General features: G+C 60.3%; 1 protein-coding gene and 1 long non-coding RNA gene across 5 annotated transcripts in view; one reads left to right on the top strand and one right to left on the bottom strand.

Moving 5' to 3' along the window:
* The window catches only part of PHF2 (PHD finger protein 2), an 84,032-nt gene extending 80,152 nt beyond the window's left edge, over positions 1-3,880 (bottom strand). The window contains exon 1 of one of the 2 annotated variants that reach the window (XM_078061683.1): positions 3,699-3,880. In XM_078061683.1, coding sequence (XP_077917809.1) covers positions 3,699-3,796 — 98 coding nt within the window. In that variant the 5' untranslated portion in view covers positions 3,797-3,880. Of the gene's footprint in view, positions 1-531; positions 554-3,698 lie in introns of those variants that run through there. The other variant, XM_036113715.2, reaches the window with a different exon arrangement.
* Positions 3,881-4,403: 523 nt separating this feature from the next.
* Positions 4,404-13,096, top strand: LOC118549387 (uncharacterized). 3 transcript variants are annotated; one of them, XR_013443820.1, is made up of 4 exons: positions 4,404-4,926; positions 5,370-5,509; positions 6,058-6,295; positions 9,291-13,096. It is a non-coding gene; the product is annotated as an uncharacterized LOC118549387 (long non-coding RNA). The 3 variants fall into 3 exon arrangements; XR_013443819.1 differs by having other exon boundaries at positions 5,370-6,295; positions 11,165-13,096; XR_013443818.1 differs by having other exon boundaries at positions 5,370-6,295.
* Positions 13,097-13,829: the final 733 nt, after the last annotated feature.

Raw genomic sequence — 13,829 nt, 5'->3', positions numbered from 1 at the left:
GTGAGCCCAGGAACCTCTGCACCCCTCACAGAACGCGTACCCAGAAACATTTACCAAGAAGTCAGTGAAACTTCTGTCGCCGAAGCGTTCACATTGCACCTCCGGCTTCCGAGCTCCTTAAAATCAATTTTACCGATTACGCCTCCAAAGCCCCTTGGAATCGACAGAACAGGCGACTGAAAGGGGACCACGAAGCTTTGGGGTGTCTGATACTTGAACAGAATCATTCCCATTGCCCAGAGACAGGGACTCTTCACACCTGGGTGGTGACAAGGCGAGACGCTGGGTCATTCATTCCCTACAGCGACCGGCCCCAGCAGCCACACGCCTCACTGCAGGCCGGGGTCAGGACGCACGGGGTCTGGTGGAAGACACAGGCCACCCACTGCCTGGCCCACCCAGGAGGAGAAAGGCCCCCAGTGCCATGGCTGCCACACCTGCCTAGCAGACACACAGACAAGACGGTTCGCGAGGTGGCCGGCCACAAACTCCATCCCTCCCCGGTCAAAGCCAGCTTCCGAGGCAACGTACCCGGTGCGGGGGAAGGCCGGGTGGGCTGACAAGGTGCCCCAGCCCCAGGAGATGGGGGGCCACACGGGCTCCTGCCTTCCTGGCTGACCGCACTTCCAGCCCAGTCCAGCAGAGAGGCCTCCCTGGGGAACGCCAGGACGGCAGCTCAGGGTGCCCGGGGCTTCCTGCAGAGGCAAACACACCCTGGGAGCAGGCTCTGCCCCGAGAATGGGGCTGCCCCAACCACGCCCTGGCCTGGGGACACTGCTGCAGTCCTCCCAGCAAAGTCTGGGCCGCTGTGAGTGTGGGTAACCACAGAGACCCTTCCCAGTCCTCCCAAAATAAGGTGCCCTGGAGAGACGTGAGGGATCACAGGTGGGACAAGACGGAGCCCGTTATTTTAACAGTTATGTTTATTTTTACAGGTACTCTCTGTAGCGAGTTCCACTAATGTGCTATTTCAGGGTATGATACGAAGTTTCCTTCTAAAAGAAATATTCAGGAGACTGAAATGCACCGTGGGGTCCTGGAACAGAAAAAGGGCAGCACAGGGAAAACCTAGCTAAATAACCTGCTAGGGCCTACGGTGTGGTTAACAGCCCTGCCCCCATGTTCTTGCCTCAGTTTCCATGCTTGTAGCGTGGTCTGGGGAGGTGCTAACTTCAGAGCAGGCAGGGTGACGCTTATAGGAACACAACCTTTTTTGTAACTCTTTAAGTCCAAAATTCTCTAAAATAAAAAGTTATAAAGTATTTAAACTTTAAAAAAATGAGTCGAGGGGGTGCCTGGGTGGCTCAGTCGGTTAAGTGTCCAACTCTTGATTTTTGGCTCAGGTCATGAGTTCAAGTCCCATGTCAGGCTCCGCACTGGGCATGGAGCCTGCTTAGGATTCCCCTCACCCCCTCCCTCTCTCTAAAAACAATAAAATAAAATAAAATAAAATAAAATAAAATAAAATAAAATAAAATAAAATAAAAATAAAATAAATAAAATAAATAAAATAAAATAAAATAAAATAAATAAAATAAAATAAAATAAAATAAAATAAATAAAGCAAAACAAAATAAAATAAAATAGCCGAGCTGTTGAACACAAAGTAAACGAGAGTACAGGTGGGACGTGGATCTGGAAAGTCTGGGTCAGCCAGAAATACCTGGAGATGGGGCAGCACAGGGATCATCACACACCTTCCCATTACAGAAGAGGGGTCCATGCAGGGGTGGGGAGGGAGGGCCACACATGGCCCAGGGCTACGAGGGCCACACATGGCCCAGGGCCAACCCCTGACCCTGCGTGCCCCATCTCGGCACCTGCCCTGAGCCACCTGGGAAAGCTACAGTCTCAGGGCTCACTCCCGCAAGGGGCCCTTGATTAGATGCACAGAAAATGTGCCCACGGAGGGGGAAAAAACACAGCCCCTTGCAGACCCCAGGGCCACCCCATGTGGGTGGAAATGAATCTGGGCTGATGAAATGACCTGTGCCTACGTTGGATCAAATCAAAGACCTCCACTGAGAACTGAGAAATAAAGAGATAAGGCTTACCCAAACGTACCTCTCCCCAACTCTGCCCTGGCCAGTCCAGCAGATGCCGCCCACCAGGCACACCAGCCCTCAGCCCCTCTCCCTGCCTGCCCTTCACACCAAGTCTCAAAGTCTAGTCCAGACCTCGCCTGCCTTCCCAACCCAGTGGAGGGGGCCCCTGGGCAGCCCAAGGTCCTCCCAGGCCTTCCCCAAACCTGGGCACCCAGGGAGCTCAGCAGGCCCCGGATGGGGTGGGGGAAGAAGGGGAGGGCCCCCCACACGCAGGGCGCTCGGGGTCAGCTTGCCATCACCTCTGGAACTGAGCAGCCCTGAAGGATCAGACGGCAGCTCTCACCCTTGGCCCGGCCATGAACTTCCATTCCAGCAGGCGCTGGGGGTGGGTGCGCAGCTGCACTGTTTGGAGGGTCCTGTGCTCAGGTCCCCCCCTCCCACCCCTCCCCGGGGCTCTGCAGCCTTGGGCATCCACAGGCAGGAAGGCAGCCCGGCAGGCCCAGGGGATTTCAGGAGATGTCCCTGCCCAGAGCAGTCCCACCCCTCCTCACGGGGTCCCTGTCACCAGCACTGAGCGGGGACCCCGCCTGGCACTGAGCCAGCTGAGCAGCTCCTGTCCCACTGGGCTGCCTGGGTCCCCAACATGGGACCTGGCAGGACCACCGGCCCATCCACCTTCAGATGAGTGGGAGGTTCTCCTCTGGGGACTGGGGACCACCCAGCAGCACACACCAGCACCCACCACCTGCTGGCGCTGGGTCCGAGCGCAGCCACGGAGGGCACACAGCCCGGGCCGGCCCCTGGCCCCCGTCCTGCCCAGGCCCCAACACGTGAGAACCTGTTGGAGCAGTCTGGGCACCCGGGCACCTCCTCTTCCTCCTTCCCATTTACTTCTGGTGGGAAGGGGCCTCGCTTTGAAAACTGGCACAGGGCCAGGTCACAGCCGCGGGCCAGGGCCCAGCTCTACCTCCCCCACCCACGGCCCCCAGAGGGCATAAGGTCAAGTCCGACCCGGGGCGTCCCTGTCTGCAGCAGAGGAGGGGGAACGGGGCACCGTGCCGGCAACAACACCCCCACCCCCACCCACGCCGTTCTGTCACCCACCCCCGCGGGGCGCGGAGGGAGGGGAGGTGAAGCGCGGGGGGGCGGGGAGCCGGCCGGGGTCCCCCCACCCCACCCGGCCCGGACCGCGTCCCGGGGCTCGGGGGCCGCGGCGGAGGGTGGGCGCGCCGGCCGCCCCCCTGGCCGGGCCCGCCGGCGTCCGGGCCGCCGCTCGCGCCTCTCCCGGGCCCGCGCGGGGAAAGTTCCTGCAACTTCGCGGGGGAGGCGGCGGGCCGGGCCTGGGCCTGGAGCCGGCCTCCCCGCGGCCCCCGCTGTCAGCCGCCCGGCCCGCGGCGCCCCAACTTCCCGGCGCGGCCCCCGGGCCCGCTTTGTGCGCTGCGCGAGGGGCGCCCGCCCCGGCCCCGGCCCCCGCCCCGGGCACAAAAGGGCGCGCGGCCGGCGGCGGCGGCGGCGGCGGCGGCGGCGGCGGCGGCGGCGGGGGCCTGCGGCGGGCGCGCACCGGGGCCGGGGCCGGGGCACGGCCGGGGGGGGCGGCGGGGCGGCCGAGGGGCGGCCGGGGGCCGGGGCCGGGCCGGCGGGCCGCGCGCTCACCTGCCGTGGAACCAGTCCTTGCAGGCGTCGCACTCGATCATGAAGCGGGTAACGTCGTAGGGGAGCCGGCACACGCAGTACACGGGCACCGTCGCCATGTTCGCGCGCCGCCCGCCCGCCCTCGGCCCGCGCTGCGCTCCGGGTCGGGCCGGGCGGGCCGGGCGGGCCGGGCGGGGGGCCGCGCCGGGCCGGGGCCGGGACGGGGCCGGGGGCGCACGACAGCCCGCGCGCACCCGGCCGGCGCGTCCACACAAAGCGGGGCGCGCGGAGCAGGGCCGCGCCGGGAGCCGCCCGCCGGCCCCGGGGCGCAGGGCGCGAGTGTGCGCGGGGCCGGGCCGCGCGCGGGACACAAAAGGGAATGGACGCGCGGGGGCGGCGGGCGGGGAGCCGCGGCCCCACCGAAGGGACCCCCGGCCGCCGAGCGGCCTCTACGTCAGCGCCCCGGGTGGCGCCGCCTCCGCCCGCCGGCCTGGGCCGCCGCTCCCGCCGAGGGAAGGCGGGCCGGGGACCGCGGGGAGAAGGCGGGCCGGGGGACCTGCCGGGGAGAAGGTGGGCCGGGGGACCCCTCTGGGGGAGAAGGTGGGCTGGGGGGCCTGCCTGGGAGAGGAGGACCAGGGGACCCCTCTGGGGGAGAAGGAGGGCCGGGGGACACCTGTGGGGGAGGAGGGACGGGGGACCCCTCTCGGGGCATGTGGGCCGGGGAGGAGAGTGGGGGACCCCCCCGGAGGAGAACATGGGCCGGGACACCCCTCTGGAGGAGAAGGTGGTCTGGGGGATCCCTTGGGGGAGAAGGTGGGCTGGGAGACCTGCAGGGGAGAAGGCGACCGGGACCCCTGCCAGGAGTAAGTGGGCCAGGGAGACCCCCTGTGGGGGAGGATGGATGAGGAACCAAGCCAGGACAAAGTGGGCTGGGTAATTGGGGGGGTCACCCCGAAAGAAGGTGGGCTGAGGGTACAGGGTAGGCAGGCCCTGAGACCCCTGGGTGTGGGGTGAGACCCTCAGGATGTCCTTCTCGTTCAGATGGCCAAGGAACAACTACTTGGCTCCAACTCTCTTCTTACCCAGCAGACGGACAGGGGGCAACCGGGGTTTTCTGTTGCTTTTCCTCCCTGCTCCTTTTCCGGCTAGGTGCAGCCAGCCCCCCCCCCCCCACAGGATCCTTGACTCTCCTGATGCTCAGCCCCCAGAGGAGGACAGAATTCAGGGAGCCAGGAGCGCACTCGCACAGGTCAGCTCTAGAAAGAGAGAGTGATTATGTGGAATTGGAGCCCCACCCCCATCCCTGCTCAGAGCCCCCAGGCCTCGGGTCCCTGTCAGGATTGTGGCTCTAGGGCAGCAGGGCTAGAGGGGTGGACAAGAGGTGCTGCTGCCTTGCTCTGGGCGCTGCAGCCTCAGCAGGGGGCTCAGGGTCTGGGGTGGGGGGCGCTGAGGGCTCTTTCCTCCCAGCTGCATCCGTGCTCCTCTGGGGGTGCCTGAGCAGAGCGGCTTCCGATGTGCAGTAGGGAGTGCAGTAGCCTTCTGCCCCCTGCTCCTGGGGGATGCTGGCCACCTGAAGCACAGGACTCCAGCCTGGACGGAAAGCCTGGTCCAGGCCACCCGGCGGCGGCAGCCCGGACAGGCAGGTGCTCAGCTGAGTCTGCGGCCTCTCGGGGCCACCTGTCCCACTTGCAGGCAGCTCCGCTGAAGTGCTCCGTCCTCTTGAGGCAAAACCCGCCCTGGCGTGGCCAGCCCCCCTCCCCCAGCAGATGACCCCGGACTGCAGCCTGGCAGGCCCATGGCAGGGCCTTAGCTGGGAGGCACCAGCATGAGGAGTGAGAGTGGAGAAGACTCTGGGCAATGGGCGGGGGGGGGGGGGGGGGGGGGGGGGGGGGCTCCCATCCCCCGCCCCCCAGCCCCGTGCTCAGCGCCTTCCTCCCTGAGTTGTAGCTGTCACCCTCCCCTCTGGAGTCCTTCTCCCTGGACCTGGTGCGGACTCTGGGAAGCACTGTCCACCAGGAGCACCGTGGTGCGAGTTAGTGCGGATGAACAGTGCTGAGTCTGCAGGGCGGCCCAGGGCGCCCGCCTGGGCACTGCTGAGGGACCGTCCCCTGCAGCAGTGCCGTGGTGCTCACACCAGCAGTGTCCGTCTCCACCCTTGGCGGGCCAGCGAGGCCAGAAGTTTCTGGAGGCCCCTGGGCGGCAGCCCTCCTCCCACACCTCCATCTCCTTGTTTACAAACAAGGACAGCGTCACCAGCATTTAGCAAAGGCTCACCGGAGGCTTGCTTAGTTCCTTGCAGGCTCCAGCAGCAATCCCCCCCCCCCCCCGCCCCGCGGCCTGGGAAGCACGCAGCGTCAGCCCTGGGCCGCCCCTGCTCCAGACAGGTACCCAGGTGGGCGCCATTCCACAGGACACTGAGGCTGGAAGCAGCTCAGTCCCTCCCGGAGGAGTCGGCCTGCTGGCGGGAGGGAGAAGCAGGCCGGGAGCCCCCACTTCCCCGGGGCCTGAGGCCATTCTGGCCACCCTGCCCTCCCCGTCTGCAAGTGTCCACTGCATCTGGAAGTGTCCGCAGAGATGCTCGAAGCTCTTCCAAAGCCGCGGGCCAACTACACACTAAAGTAAGCGTCCATGTGGGTCCCAAACCCTCCCTGTCCTCAACCTCCAGGAAGCCCTCCTCCCTCTCCTTCAGTTACTTAGATGCGCATTGAGCTCCTGCTGCGTGCCCTGTTGTAGCTCTTCTTGCTGTAAGGGGGAGAGTGACACATGCCCCACAGTGCCCTGGGGAGACCAGCACTGGTGGGGGTGGGTGGGTGGGAACCTAGGGCCTCCTGAAGTGACCTGGGCTCAGAGGCCACGCAGAGAGGGAAAGTGCATGGGGCCAGATGCAAGGACCCAGGAAGCAGGGGCAGTGGCCTTGAGATGCAGGTGTCCCCTCTGGCTGCCCACTCATGCTCTGGCCCTTCCATGTGGTCTGCCCTTTGCCTCAACACCCACCGAGTCCATGCCATTCCTGGGGGCGCAGTCCACATAAGCATCAGGACCTCACCACCCAGCCACGTGGCCGGGCCTGCAGCAGGGCTAAGAGGGGGCTCCCAGCAGCACGCAGCCTGCAGCCAGCCTCGAGGGTGGGGCCCGTCTTATTCACCTTGTTGCCCAGTGGAAACACAGCATGTTTCAGGTCACGTTGATCCCCTCCCTCTCCACAAAGTATACTGAAGGCTAGTGCAGGCTTTTCTTTTAATGGTAGTAACATACACAAGATAACATTGACCATTTTGATCATCTCTAAGTCACAGCTCTGTGGCATTAAGTACGTTCACACTGTTGTGCAAGCATCACCGTGCCCCTCTGCAATTCTGGCCCCCCATCCCCCTCCCCCAGCCCCTGATGCTCACCATTCTACTTCCTGTCTTCGTGAGCTTGACTGTTCTAGGGACCACGGGTCGGTGGACTCCTGCAGAGTTGGACCCTCTGTGACTGGCTTACTTCACCCGGCACGGTGTCCTCCAGGTTCACCCGTGTTGTAGCAGGGGTCAGGATTCCTTTCCTTCTTAAGACTGAATACTATTCCATCCTACATAGAACCCACATTTGATTTGTCCGTTCATTGTTGAAGGACTCCTGAGTTGTTCCCACCATTTGGCTGTTGTGAGTAATGCTGCTATGAGTGTGGGTGTGCAAATATCTGTTTGTGTCCCTGCTGCTACCTTTGTGTGTATACCCAGAAGTGGGATCGGTGAATCATAGGGTAGTTCCAACTTCTTGAGGAACCTCCATACTGTTCTCCACAGTGGCTGCACCAGTTTGCATTCCCACCAACAGTGCACGAGGGTTCCAATTTCACCATATCCTCGCCAACATTTGTTGTTTTCTGGTTGTATATGTGTGTGTTTGTTATAGCTGTCCTCATGTGGGGGAAGTGGTATCTCACTGTGGGGTGGTTTTTTTTTTTTAAAGTAAAGATTTTTATTTTGATTTCTCAACATACAGTTCCGTATAATACTAGTTTTTCATGGCAAAAATTTGTTGCCACTGAAACTCCATGATCATTGTGGGTTTGATTTGCATTTCCCTAATGAGTAATGATATTGTGCATAATGACCATCTATATATTTGTCCATGTCCATTTGAGGCCTTTCTTCATTTTTGGTTTGGGCTGGGTTTTTTTGTTGTTGACTTATAGGTGTTCTTTATATATTCTGGATATTAATCTCTTATCAGATAGATGATTTGCAATTGTTTTCTCACATTCTGTCAGTTGTTTTTGCACTCTGTTGGTCAGGTGTGTCCTTTGATGTACGAACGTTTTTAATTTTGAGGAAATCCAGTTCAACTCTTTTTTCTTCTTTTGTTGCCTGTGCATTTTGATGTCATATGCAAGAAGTCATTACCAAATCCAGCGTCATGAAGGTTTCATCCTGTGTTTTAGGTTTAGGCTTTTGATCCATTTTGAGTTAATTTTTGTATTTGGTGTTAGTAAGGGTCAGCATCCTGCTTTTGCATGTGGAGATGCAGCTTTCCCAACGCCATGTGTTGAAAGCATAGTTCTCTCCCCGTTAAGTGGTCATTGCATCCTTGTCAGAATCATTTGACCATGTGGGCAAGGGTTTATTTCCAGGCTTTTTATTGTCTTTCATTGATCTGCATGCCCAGGCTTATGCCACACTGTGTTGATTTCTGTAGCTTTGTAGTAAGTTTTAGAATCAGGAAGTGTGAGCCCTCCAACTCTGTGCTTTTTTCAGGATCCTTTCAGTTCTTCTAGGCCCCTTACAGCTCTATATGAATTTGATGATTGGCTTCTCCATTTCTGCAAAAAGGGCTATGATAATTTTGACAGGGATTGCATTGAATGTATAGGTCATTTTGGGTAGTATTGCCATCTTAACAATGTTAATATTCTGATCCATGAACATGGGATGTGTTTCCATTTATTTGTGCCTTACTGCTTTCAGCGATGTTTCATAGTTTTCAGCTCACAAGTCTTTTGTCCCGTTACTGAAGTGTATTCCTAAGTTTTTTTTTTTTTTTTTATGTTGTTGTAAATGGAATTGCATTCCTAATTTCCTTTTGGGATTGTTTATTCTTAGTGTATGGAAACAAAACTGATTTTTGTGTGTTGATTCAGTATTCTGCAACTTTGCTGAATTTATTACTTCTAATAGCATTTTGTGGAATCTTTAGAGTTCCTAATTCTTGATGATTGTACGTAAAAGCATGTCATTGGTGAACAGAAATTACTTCTTTCTAATTTAGATGCTGTTTGTTTTTTATTCGTGCCCAATTGCTCTGGCTAGAACTTCCAATACCATGTTGAGTAGAAGTGGTAAAAGTGGCATCTTTCTCGTTTCTGATCTTAGGGGAAATGCTTCTTTTTTTTTTTTAACTTTTTCACCATTGTTCACTTTGGGCTTTTTAATATGTGGCCTTACTATGCTGAAAAATTTCTTTCTATTCCTTGTTTGTTGAGTATTTTTATCATGATAGTGTGTTGAATTTTGTGAAGTGCTTTCTCTGCGTTGGTTGAGATGATCCTGTGGGCTTTCCCTCTTTCGTTCTGTTAGTGTGGTGTCTCACCCAGATTGATCTTGAGACTGAACCATCCTTGCATTCCAGGAACTAATTCCACTTGGTCGTGGTGTACCATCTTTCTAACTCACGGGTGCATGCAGTTTCCTGATATTTTGCTGAGAATTTTGCATCAAGGTTCGTGAGGGTTGTTTTTTTTCGTAGTTCTCTCTTCTTGTCGAGTCTTTGGCTTCAGTTATCAGGGCAATGCTGGCTTCACAGGAAGTGTTAGGAAATGTTCCCTCCTCCTCAACATTTGGGAAGAGTTTAAGGATTGGTGTTGATTTTTTTCTCTAAATCCATGGTAGAATTCACCAGCAAAGCTTTTCTTTGCTGGGAGGCTTTTGATTACCGATTCAGTCTCTAATAGCTGCAGGTCCGTGAGATGTCCTGTTTCTTCATAATTCAGCTTTGGTGGGCTGTGTGTGTCCAAGAGTTTGCCCTTTCCATCCAGGCTGTCCAGTGTGTCAGTAAGCAACAAGTGCAGGTCTTATGGCCGTGAACCAGGCAGACACGTCCCCCCGCTGAGGAGCTCATGTGCCGGAGCAGATGACAGACAATTAATAACAGTCTGGGGGGTGGGAGAAGTCAGAAAGGAGGTACTAGTTCAGGGTCGGATGTGTGCTTTTGTAACACAGGAAGCCATCTGGTGAATGCCAAGAGAGTTCTAAGAGCAGGCCCTTGGGAGACCTGGACCAAACTGATCTGATCCAGAACCCACTGAAATGAACAGTGACCCATGGGGACTTTGGAAACCTTCTGGGTTTTCCTGATACGTATGAGAGTGCCCTTCCTGTCGAGCATCTCTAGGATGGCCCTGTGATGTTTGGAAGCAGTGCGTTTGTAGACAAAAGCCCCTCAGCCCAGTGACTATCTAATTTACCATCCAAAAGGGCACTGTTCGTAAAACACCAGAACAGGGCAAACGGGCTACTCTGGGAAAACCAGACCCAGGTGACACTTACATAACCCACACCTGGGTCGGTCAGGTCTGAAGAGCTGGAGCTGCACAAATGCCAGGAGTGGACGTGGCGTGACAAGGCTGGGTGGGTGTGCTGCGGTGCCACCAGGCTTGCTTCACGCGCTGCTGGCGTCCGCTGGGCACAGTGGGCCACGGCCATCCCAGGCACCGCCCTGAAGCGGCCAGCGCTCTGCCTGGGTAATTTCCACCCAGCCCCCAGGGTGTCCCTCCTGGAGTCCCCAGGACATCACCTGCACAGTCCAGCGCACAGCACGGGCTAAAGTGCCTGGTGCAGAGCCTGGCTTGGCCCGTGGGCAGGTCCGTGGGGCCCCTGGCTGTGCTAGGGAAGCTGATGAGGAGAGGAGCGGAGGCCCAGCCAGCAGCAGCCAGGGCCCCTCGTGGCGAGGGCAAAGCAACCTCTGCAAGGCTCACTCCACCAAGTGGGGAGTAAGGAGCAAAGGGGAAAGGGCAGGGAATCAGGCATTGTCCAAAGAATTCACGGCAGGATAAGGCCGCAGGAGAAGAGAGCCGCTCCTGAGGGGACCACACGGGGAGAGAGCTGGGGTCCTCGTGCCTGCCCACAGGGGGTGCTGAGAGGGCCCGTCAGGAGCCAGGAGGAGACAGGTGGCAAGGAGGGGTGTCTGCAATTCCCTTTGTACTTGCAGCTGCTAACACGGATGAGGGCGCAAATGGTGAATTCGTTCTTAAAACGTTTGCCCTGGCCTGGGTTTTTAGATTCAAAAAAGCCAGGATACTAACAATCTGTTGACTGGAACATGGACAAACTGAGGGTACATTACGGTACAAAGGGAAATGTCACCCTCACAGACAACTGAAGCAATCAATGCAGGTGAAAACCAGAAACCCACTTTCCTGTCCCACTGGCCAAGAGCGGGGCTGGTCAGCGCTGAGGACCAACACACCCTTCCCTCCTCGTCCCTCCCCTTGGCCTTCCTTCCAGTGAGAAGCTACTTCCCCGGCGGGGTGTGTGCGCCCACCTGGAGACTGCTCCTCATCTCCCAAGTGCCAGCAGCACCCAAGAACCCTGTGTGGTGGCTTCTCCCCTCATCAGTGGGTTCTCTCTATCCATTGATGCTGCCCTGGACCTGAGCCCGACCTTGCTCTGCAGACCACCATTGTCGCCAGCCCCAGCGGCTCTCCCTGCCACACGCCCGTGACCCTGTGTTATGTTCCTTGTGTTCTTATCTGATACGGCCTTGTGTGCACACATCTATACTGCACCCTGAAACAGAAGTGCCATGAAGTGGCCCCTGCTGCTGAGTCTGGAACACCTGTACACAGCCACTGTGTGGGGCCTGGGTCGCAGCAGAATGCGGTGGTGCTGGGCGCAGTGTGGGGCACGGTGCTGGGCGCGGTGGTGCTGGGCGCAGTGCTGGGCTCGGTGGTGCTGGGTGCTAGGCTTGGTGGTGCCGGGCGCAGTGCTGCTGGGTGCAGTGCTGGGCACGGTGCTGGGCGCGGTGGTGCTGGGTGCTAGGCTCGGTGGTGCCGGGCGCAGTGCGGGGCACGGTGCTGGGCGCGGTGGTGCCGGGTGCTAGGCTTGGTGGTGCCGGGCGCAGTGCAGGGCACAGTGCTGGGTGCGGTGGTGCTGGGTGCTAGGCTCGGTGGTGCTGGGCGCGGTGGTGCTGGGTGCAGTGCTGGGCACGGTGCTGGGCGCGGTGGTGCTGGGTGCTAGGCTCGGTGGTGCCGGGCGCAGTGTGGGGCACAGTGCTGGGCGCGGTGGTGCCGGGTGCTAGGCTTGGTGGTGCCGGGCGCAGTGCAGGGCACGGTGCTGGGTGCGGTGGTGCTGGGTGCTAGGCTCGGTGGTGCTGGGCGCGGTGGTGCTGGGTGCAGTGCGGGGCACGGTGCTGGGCGCGGTGGTTCTGGGTGCTAGGCTCGGTGGTGCCGGGCGCAGTGGTGCTGGGTGCAGTGCTGGGCACGGTGCTGGGCGCGGTGGTGCTAGGTGCTAGGCTCGGTGGTGCTGGGCGCAGTGCGGGGCACCGTGCCGGGCGCGGTGGTGCTGGGTGCTAGGTTCGGTGGAGCTGGGCGCGGTGCGGGGCGCGGTGGTGCTAAGTGCTAGGCTCGGTGGTGCTGGGCGCGGTGCGGGGCGCGGTGGTGCTAAGTGCTAGGCTCCGTGGTGCTGGGCACAGTGCTGGACACGGTGGTGCTGGGTGCGGGGCACGGTGCCGGGCGCGGTGGTGCTGGGTGCTGGGTTCGGTGGAGCTGGGCGCGGTGCGGGGCGCGGTGGTGCTAAGTGCTAGGCTCGGTGGTGCTGGGCGCGGTGCCGGGCGCGGTGGTGCTAAGTGCTAGGCTCGGTGGAGCTGGGCGCGGTGCGGGGCGCGGTGGTCCTAAGTGCTAGGCTCGGTGGTGCTGGGCACGGTGGTGCTGGGCGCGGTGCGGGGCGCGGTGGTGCTAAGTGCTAGGCTCGGTGGTGCTGGGCACAGTGCTGGGCACGGTGGTGCTGGGCGCGGTGCGGGGCACGGTGCCGGGCGCGGTGGTGCTGGGTGCTAAGTTCGGTGGAGCTGGGCGCGGTGCGGGGCGCGGTGGTGCTAAGTGCTAGGCTCGGTGGTGCGGGGCACGGTGCCGGGCGCGGTGGTGCTAAGTGCTAGGCTCGGTGGTGCTGGGCACAGTGCTAGGCTCGGTGGTGCTGGGCGCGGTGCCGGGCGCGGTGCCGCTCTTATCTGATACAGCCTCACGTACACACGCCCATCCTGGGCGCGCAGACCCTCACCAGGCGTGCGTGGGGGCTGCAGTCCGCTGTAAGGTTCCCGCACACGCCTGTGGGCTGCGGAGCACAGACGCAGGTGCGCCAAGAGGCGCGCGTCACGAGTGATTTCTGTTCCTTTCCGTCTGGCTGCACTCTGAACTTACTACAATAAACGTGTTACTTTTCAAACGAGCAAACAAGATCAACAAAAGTTCTTTTTTACAAAAACAAGAAACGGTCAGCACGAGTGTTTGGCTTGCCCCGCAGCAGCGGCCCGACCCCGGGCCTCTGCGCCCTCGCAGGCCGCGCTCACCCACACCGGCGCTCAGCGCGGCCGGCCGCGGGGCGGGGACCGTGCGCGCGCAGCGCCCGTGCAGCTGGGGAGGAGGCCTCCCCGCCCCGAGCACAGGCCGGAAGCGCTCACGGCCCCGCCCCACGCCGTCCCGCGCACAGGCCGGAAGAGCTCAAGGCCCGCCCCGCCCCGAGCACAGGCCGGAAGAGCTCGCGGCCCCGCGCCGTCCCGAGCACAGGCCGGAAGTGCTCGCGGTCCCGCCCCGAGCACAGGCCGGAAGCGCCCGCGGTCCCGCCTCCAGCACAGGCCGGAAGCGCCCGCGGTCCCGCCTCCAGCACAGGCCGGAAGTGCTCACGGCCCCCCCTCAGCGCCATCCAGAGCACAAGCCGGAAGTGCTCGTGGCCCGGCCCGCGCACAGGCCGGAAGCGGCTCAGGTCCCGCCCCCGTGCGCAGGCCGGAAGCGCGCCGGTCCTCTGCGACTCCCGGGTGCTGTGGCTGGCTTCCCCCGGATACCCGCGGCAGGCTCGTCCCCAGCGCTGCCGCCTGAGCGACCATGGAAACGCCACAGTGGCGGGTGGGCAGGGCCGGCGGGGGAGCCCCGCTGATGGCTGATGTGGGCATTAGCAGCAG

This window comes from Halichoerus grypus, chromosome 14 (genome assembly GCF_964656455.1).
Source record: "Halichoerus grypus chromosome 14, mHalGry1.hap1.1, whole genome shotgun sequence".
Lineage (NCBI taxonomy): Eukaryota > Metazoa > Chordata > Mammalia > Carnivora > Phocidae > Halichoerus > Halichoerus grypus.
The sequence above is the reverse complement of the archived record's forward strand: the minus strand, read 5'-3'. Positions and strand labels throughout refer to the sequence as shown.